Below are 8709 nucleotides of genomic sequence, written 5' to 3' on the forward strand. Positions count from 1 at the left end.
CTATTTTATATTTAAACCATCCATTAAAACCTTGTCATTATTAAAATTAAAAATTTTAAAAGAAAACACTAGCATAATTTAGACATTAATAACTAACATAGTAATTATTAAATTCATATTTAGAGGGAAAAAAAAAAAAAACTACATTTTGTTTAACTTTCTCATACACCCTGCGTGACATATAAATGGACAGTGTCATCCAACATAATTATTCAGAGATACATATGCTCGGCCAAGCGTGTTCTAGCTATGGCCATCAATGGCTCGACCCTGGGCATAGTCATCCCATACACCTCACTGGTATCTATATCTTCGGGTTTCAACCCTTCTGACGGGGTCCAATCAAAGCAGTGGAATAATCGAGCCAAAGCCATCAAAACCAAAGTCACCCCAAGCGGTGCGCCGGGGCACTTTCTTTTCCCAGCACTGAATGGAAGTATTTTGAAATCGTTACCGTGGCTAATCTCGACTCGACTCCCATCACTTAGCCAATGCCTTTCGGGTCGAAAATCATTCACATTGTCCCAAATCTTGGTGTTTCGACCCAACCCATGCGTGTTGATGAAGACGCGTGTCTTGGCTGGGATGTAATAGCCATTTATGGTTGTGGCACACACTGATTCATGTGGGATTAGAAAGGGCCCAGCTGGGTGCATGCGAAATGTTTCACGAACGACGCAACGTAAGTAGTTTAGATGCGGTAGGTCTGATTCGGAGACCATTCGATTGGGACCCACAACGGAATCGAGCTCTTCTTGGATCTTTCTAAGGACACGTGGGTGCTTGATCACCTCGGTCATTGCCCATTCACTGGTCACAGCTGAAGTGTCTGTGGCAGCAGCTATCATGTCCTATGTACGATGCCAAGCATTTGGTTAGTGTTTAATATGAGAACCTTATATTTTTGACACACTTACCAATAATTGCGTTGAAATCTAGATTGCTAATTGGGAAGCATCAACAATTTTCATACTCCTTTTTTAAAATATGGATGCTTGGCATCTATATTTTACATGTGTGTGAACAGAGTGTGAACATCCTTGGGTTGAAATAATAATTTTGTAATTTGGACTAAGATTAAATTTCCATGGCATTCCACTATTTTTAATCAAGCTTTTGTTGAGTGGCACTATAGCTGCTAGTCACAATTTTTTACTTGTCCATAAACGTAGGAAGTTCTCTAAAAAAGTAATTGAAGTAGATGAAAATTACCCTTTTTTGAAGTAGATGTAAGAAAATGATTAATGGTAACTTTGTTAGAATAAAGATAAAGTTTGAAATTGTTCTTGTCATAATGCATGTGCACGTCAAAGGAAGTTCTTACATAGATCGTTAACAAAATTCAGCAAAAAAAAAAAAAAAAACATAGATGTGTGCATTTGGTATTTTGTCTAGCTTTTTTATTTAAAAATGAAACAAAAATAATTTAAAACCAAAGTCATTTTTTATCTCACTTATAAGAAAACAAATTCACAGCAAATAAAAGCTTTTTTATGTTACATAGAATCATCGACCAAAGTTTACAATACTGTTAGATCCAAAATACCAAGTAAAGAATGCTGGAAAATTGCGTGGAAAAAGAAAAAGAAAAGTAAAATGGATTTTAAGAAATATATATAGATCACCTGAATTAGAGCTTTAATTTCTTTGTCATCCATGTGTTGTTTTCCATCTTCACCAGGCAAGGAAAGTAGGACATCAACAAAATCCAATTCTCCATCATCCTGGTCTTTTTCCTTTCTCTTTCTGTCCCTTGCCCTCCTATGTTCAGCTATAATCTTCGTATGGAAATTATCGACTCGCTTCTCCACTTCCCTCATTTTCTTCTCACAGCCATAAGGGTCAACCCACCTCCAAAATGGTAAGTAATCACCCAAATATATCAATCCCAATAGCCAAAACAACTCATGGGTTATATGCATGAACTCCACAGCCTCTTGAGGGCCAGCTGATTCAACTCCAAAATATTGCTTCCCTAGCAACATCCTAGTAACATTGTTCATCGAGAATGCACCCAACACTTCCCTCAAGTTCACAGCCTTACCAGTTCGAGCTCGAGCCCAAACATCACAAACTAAATGTTGTGCTTCCTCAGCACGATGCTTAGCAAATGATTCGAGCCGCTTTGTTGTCAACAAGTGCTCCATGCAAATTCTCCTCATTCTCTTCCAATTTGGACCCAATGGGGCTAGTGCCACATCCCCACACCCATATGCTAAATGAATTGCAGCAAGAGTTCGAGGTCTTGATGCAAACACATCATCTTGACGAACTAGAATTTCACGTATGATATCAGGGTCATTGGTGGTGATGGCATCAATGCTACCCAAGTGAAGATACACTAAGGGTCCATATCTGTCACATAGAGAGGCTAGGTCCCTGTGAGGGAGTTTTCCTAATTGGAGAAGGTTACCAAATATGGGCAATCTTGGTGGACCTGGTGGAAGTCTTTTTGTTTTATCATGCAATAAGAACCTTCTGTACATGAAATTGGCGATGAGAGCTACACAAAGGAAGGTTGAAGTAAATGTAACTAAATCCATGAATGTAGACAATTTCTTCAGCTAACAAACCCCATCTACGGCCAAATTTTTTAGTATCTTTTCAGTTGCTTAAAAAGTTGAATTTGTTTAAACCTATAAATACTTGAATATTGGAGTACAAAAGAGTGGTTGTTAACTTATTATTTATCAAAATCTTTACATGCAAAGGTTATTGTTGTATAATATAATGTTACACGTCGATTTCGTGAATGATTTACCACTTATTCAACCAGTTTTATATCTAGAAATGTCAATTCTTTATTGACCGCTTTACTTTCGTGGAGCTAAATTGAGAGTTGGAGAGGTTGCTAGGTTGGTAAGGCACGCTCTATGCGATGATGGTGCTTTGTGGTCTCCTACTTCAAAGAAATGATATATGCATTCCACCCCCCCCCCCCCCCCCCCCCCCCCCCACGCCCTCTCTATTTATACGTGTCAACTCTTTATTGGCTGCTTTTCTTTCACACAATTAAATCATGGAGAACGACTTTCTATTCATAAGTTGTTAGGTTGGCACGCCAGTGATGGTCTTCCGTGGCCTCCTGCTTCAAAGAATCGATATGCATTGCTCCTATTTTATGGTAAATTGAAAAATACAAGGTGTACTTTAAGCTCCTAAATCAGGCAAAGATATTAGGAATAATTTAAAATCATGTAGTTATACCAAAAAAAATTTAGGGGTAATAATTAACTATTTTTAGAAAAAAATTTATTGGAAATTGAAAAAGTATTGACAGCTTTTTCAATTTCCAAACAAATGTTTTCAAAAATAGATGGCTTAATGTGTGCCTTAAGGGCACACACTAACCAAACCCACACACTAACCGGACCCTTACACTAAACTCACCTGTGGTTTGGGCAAAAATCACTTTACCTATTCGTGGTTTGAAAAATATCACTTAACCTACCTCTGTTAAAATTAGGGGTAAATAGTTATTTTTGCTCAAATTTTATGTCTCTCTCCTCCCAAAACAAAAAATAGCACAAAAGTGCTAGAGAAACAAGATCAAAAAGTGATATTGGTCTCTCTCTCAATTCACATAAATCTTGAACATGAAGAACATACTTAGTTTTCTTAGCATCCAAACAGAAGCAGAAAATACATTGTACACCCAAAAAAAAAAAAGAAAAAAAAAATCTTATATTAACTTTAGCATAATAGAGGCAAACTTCTAAATTCAGGTAACATAAATCATTAAACCTAGAATTTTTTTTTTTTTTTTCGCATTCCCAAGTTCTCTCAAATTTTCTTAGCAATCATATAATTATAAAAGAAATCAAACTCTTCAATCTTAGTCTTAAACACCCATTTGGCTCAACTTTCAGTAAGTCTCTCATCTTTACAAGAACCTCAACACCATAAATCACAAAACCTAGAATTTCTTTCTCCTTCCCAATCGAAAACAAATCAAAAGTTTCAACCTTTACACAGCAATATAAAGCTCAAATAGCACAAACTACAATACCCAATATTTTTTTTCCTTTTTATTTTCTTGGAAACTAAACAAAGAGAGAAAATTGAATAATGGGTATGTGTTAAACCTCAAAAAAACAAAAACAAAAAAGCTTACCAACATACAAGGGCAATTTGGAGAAGAATTTAGAGAAGCCAGGTGTTTGATATGACTGTGGTGAGTTTGAGATTGTGAACCCATAACCAAATTCTCTAAAACCCAAAACCTCTATCTTTCTTTTCTCTCTATTGTGAACCCATAATCAAATCCACCAATAACCACTGGCCACCGTGATTTGTGCAAAAAAATAAAGCAAACCCAAATGCAAAAACCTCTCCCCCTAGCTTCGATGTTGCGAAACTTGTGTTTTCTCCCCCTCTAGACACTCCAAATCATGAAGAACAAGTTGATCTCACCACAGGTCTCTCACTCGAAAAGTTTCTAAGTTTTGGGTGTTTTGATTCGTGTTATATTGTGTTTTGGGATTAAGAAGTGTTTTTGTAACGACTGAGTTTGAGGTGGGTTATGGAGATTGACGGAAACATACCATAGGTGGGTTAAGTGATACTTTTCAAACCAAAGATAGGCAAAGTGATTTTCGTTCAAACCACAAGTGGGTTATGTGTAATTACCCCTTTTTTTTTTTTTTTAAGTATCCGTTTGGGAACAGTTTATTTAGCTGAAAATTTTTTGTTGAAAGTACGGTAGATAAAGCTAAAAGCTAGTTATAATAGTACAGTAGGACTCATGAATAGGGAAAATTATTAGGTACTCTCGGAGTACCATAAATGCGTAGTCTCTCCTCTCATATGAATGGAGGGTCCCACCATGAATTTAATTAGTGGAACCCACTGTTAATGCGAGAGAAGGGAGTACGCATTTATAGTACTCCGAGAGTACACAATAATTTTCCCATGAATAGTATCAAAAAGTGCATTGCTTCTATTAATTTGAATAGTAGCAAAAATAAACTAAATAATAGCAAAAATAAGTTAAATAGTAAAAAAAATGGCCGTTTCAGCCAATATCAAATGCAACCTAAAAAATCCAAATTAATTGAGGAGCGTAGTTCATTTTTTTTAGAAGAAAAATATGCATGAAGTTCATTAATCATTAGTTTCAAACCCAAATTGAATTTTAAAATAGTGTCAATGAATCATGATGTCATTTATTACAACACACATCCTAGAAATTTAAAGTAATTACAAATTTCAGTCATACCAATATGAAACTGAATTTTTTTAGATATCCCCAAAGGGACATATGAAATCATTTTTATAATAATCTTGAGTAGCTTTTACGATTTTATAGTTTAATGGAGATACTATAATTGACCCCACAAGTAAAGTACAAGTTACCATTTATATTGCCGACTACTTAGATGGTTTAATGGCACATTCCTATGTATTAAATACCTAAGATTGAAGGAGAGGGGTTTGAATAGTAAATAGGGCCCGTTTGGTAGTTGATTCCAAACATCGTTGTTTAAAATGATGTGAAAACTGTAGTTTAAAAAGTGTTATTGAAACACGTGTTTTTAGTGTTCTTAAAAAAAAAAAAAAAAAAAAAAAACAAAAAAAAGTGTTTGGTATCATGGTTTAAATAACATGTTTCAGTGTTCGAAAAACATAAATATATGTTTGATATGTGTGTGTTTGATTTTTAAAAAAGCCGACACCCTGTACAAAATAAAATTTTTTATTTGAGGAGAGAGAAGAAATCCATATTATATCGTTGCCCTTCTTTTCTCATCAATGTTCCTTCTTTTTCCCTTCTCTTCTTTGAAAAAAAAAAAAAAAAAAAAAAAAAAACCCAAACCCATGCCATCGCAATCCTCATCCCCATCGATGCAGTAGAAGATCCATGACTAGGCTGCACGTTCCTCAGATCTTATCTCCACTGTTAGCACTCCAAGACCTAGCAACAAATCAAAATTTTCTAGCCGCCGAAGCCAATGGAAGAAGGTGCCACTTCAACACCGACAACCCGCGGGCTTGCTGCAAATCCAGGTTTGAATCTCACTTTCACCTTGGTTGTTAATGGGTTTTTGTCTAAAGATTGTTGTGGTCCTTCTTCATACACTTAATTGAAAAGATGTGGCAATTTAGTGAGAGGGGTTTTGTGAGAGGGTTTGCACGAAACGATAAAAATTTTCAATCCTTCCATGTCTCTCATCTCTAGTGTTCATCTGCATATAGGACTTTAGCTCTCAAACCCAATATTACTTGGAGAGATAAAGACTGTAAAAAAGGTCTACTATGTCTTTTTTTTTTTTTTTTTCTCAACTCCAATATTCCTGTAATTCATTGATCTTAAGATTTAACTTTCTTTTGTAGTGTAGAGGAGACTAAATATTTTTTTTAAATTGCAGATTAATAATATTGTCAAGCAATGATGTAATAAATTTATTTGTTTTGGTAAATTTTGGTGCCAATAAGAGAACTATGTTAGGTTGCTATAAAGGACGAATATTCCAAACATTACACTTTGTTTGAACCAAACAGTACGGAGTTTAGTGGTCGTATAGAGTAATTGGGCTTGTAGTCTTATTGTAGAGTTCGATTCCTTTAGAATGCTATACGATATACTCCTGGGAGGGTGAGGCCCTCTGAATACCAATTGCTGAAAGCATACTTGGGGGAATCAAATTGTGGAATTTCGTCATGCCTTGAAAAAAAGCTTATTTCAATTTTAGGATCTCCATCTTCTCTCAACCATGCCTTCAAACTGTTGGGCAGTTCTTCTTAAGACATTCTGTATTTGGTTATCACTGATCCAAACTACAATAGCTGTAATGTCTTCATCACAAAATTTTGTCTGTTGCTTGTCACTTTTATGTTGAAGTTAGATTGTATCTAAATGGTGAAGATAATACCTCTTGAATGACTTGGCATTTTGAATTTTGACCAACCATCTTCAATAGCAAATACTCTCGATGCTGCTTCTATGCAATTGAAGAATGGTGTTATTTTTTTTCCCTCTTAAGCTTAGTAAAAATGTCGTCTGCTCATGTGCTGGTGAATATCATAGATGTCTGAATATGTACTCAGTTTTCATTGGCAAGACTTGAATTCCTTTTATTTTTTTGGTAACATGAAGTAATGATTTACTTCACTTGGCAATGTGCCCTTGGAAGAAGTAATGAAGCTTCGTGAACACCAGTAAACTGTTTAAGGAGGTTGTAGTCCTATTTTTATTGGTTACCACTATATAAGATTGTAAACATTCTTGCCTTCTATGTGATTGTGCCTTAGATATGATTGTTGAGATATTAGTGGCTTCTTTTTGTAGATGTCAAAAGCAATGTGTACTGATATTGACGATAGGCTTCGATTCTGAAATTTGAACTGTTTGTGTGGCTTGAGAGCAAGCCTGAGGATTTCGGATTAGGGAAATGAGAACCAATACAGACTTTTCCAATGTTGCCCAACGGATGAATGTGGGTTTTTTCAATGGTGTATTCGTTTGAAGACGCCATTGTCATATGCAAAGGATTTCTAGCAACTACAAGTAGAGTTGTGTGTATTGCGAGAGGAATTGAGGTTCATGCATGACAATGTCCAACCCATTGTTAAGATGGTTCATTGGATGGTGCCTGCTATACATTGCTCTTGCACTACTTCTCACTATGATAACGGTGTAAACGAAACTGTTATAATGGCCACTTTGTTTTTGGTGTGTAACCATATTAATTTATTATGTACTAGGGACTCCTCATGATGCTGACATGGAAATATAAGACTATTTTACAAATGCGTTGTGTAATATTTTTCGACAATCTTGACTCTTGTATTTTGCTAGTGTTAGGTATATGTATGGGGATGAAGTGCATCCATGGCAGTAAAAGTCTATGGGGATGAACTGTAGAATTTTCACTTATTTTTGCATTACTATCTTGCCTATTGTTATGGGATAAGCTTTTACACTATACATACAATAGGTCTTTCTCTTTGTTGAACTCTTTTTTTATTTATTAAGGAATTTTAGTTCAAAATGATAGTTCACATTATTGTATGACCATTTCAAGACGTAATTATAAAGTATTTTGTAATTATGCTAATAGGTAGGAGGGATTAGATGATCAAATACCCCATAAATATAATAATAATAAGGATAGCATTCCAATTTATTTTGTTATACTCATTTACCATTTCAAGACGTAATTGGAAAGTATTTTGTAATAATGCTAACGGCCAGTAGGTTCTTTGTTTAACAAAAAAAAAAAAGCAAAACATTAACAACTGACTTTATTGAAACCCATTATGGTGAATAATTTATTAATTATTTAACAAAAAAAAGATCTGATACCATTAATAATAATTAATCCATTGATCAATTAAGTTGGGATCAATAAGAAAAAAATCAGCCAAGAAGATTTTCATTAACTATTGGACAACAGCGTGCTTCTTAATCAAATATGCACACGAATCTATTCTCAACATAGTAGAAAGCATGGTATGATTTCAACAATTTGAATTTATAAAATTGTTTCCTTGCCTGCAGCAATGGTCAACTATAACAAGATTATTATGTCCTCATAGTTGGTACTCATATGGTCAATGGTTATAGATCTATAATGATTTAATTGTGGCCCACACATGCAAACAAAGAAATACAAATTCAAAGATAACCCTTTCACTTATCAAAATGATGGTTTCAGTGTTACTCATAAGGAGTTTGTCATACTTTTACAAATGATTTGTCTCATCTTT

The 8709-nt window shown here is 34.8% G+C and overlaps 1 protein-coding gene across 1 annotated transcript; it reads right to left on the reverse strand.

Moving 5' to 3' along the window:
- Positions 1-212: 212 nt before the first annotated feature.
- On the reverse strand, positions 213-2543 carry LOC126724437 (cytochrome P450 703A2). The gene is made up of 2 exons (XM_050428973.1): positions 1626-2543; positions 213-851 (listed from the first exon to the last, which is right to left on the reverse strand). Exons 1-2 carry the CDS (start codon positions 2541-2543, stop codon positions 213-215), a joined length of 1557 nt encoding a protein of 518 aa, XP_050284930.1.
- Positions 2544-8709: the final 6166 nt, after the last annotated feature.

Source organism: Quercus robur, chromosome 4 (genome assembly GCF_932294415.1).
Source record: "Quercus robur chromosome 4, dhQueRobu3.1, whole genome shotgun sequence".
Classification (NCBI taxonomy): Eukaryota; Viridiplantae; Streptophyta; class Magnoliopsida; order Fagales; family Fagaceae; genus Quercus; species Quercus robur.

What these genes read in the sequence shown, in the direction of transcription:
- LOC126724437 (XM_050428973.1), bottom strand. Translation starts at nt 2,543, where the DNA reads ATGGATTTAGTTACATTTACTTCAACCTTCCTTTGTGTAGCTCTCATC. An exon ending in AAATTAAAGCTCTAATTCAG is followed by an intron (nt 852 to 1,625) that starts GTGATCTATATA and finishes CATCGTACATAG; the next exon opens with GACATGATAGCTGCTGCCAC.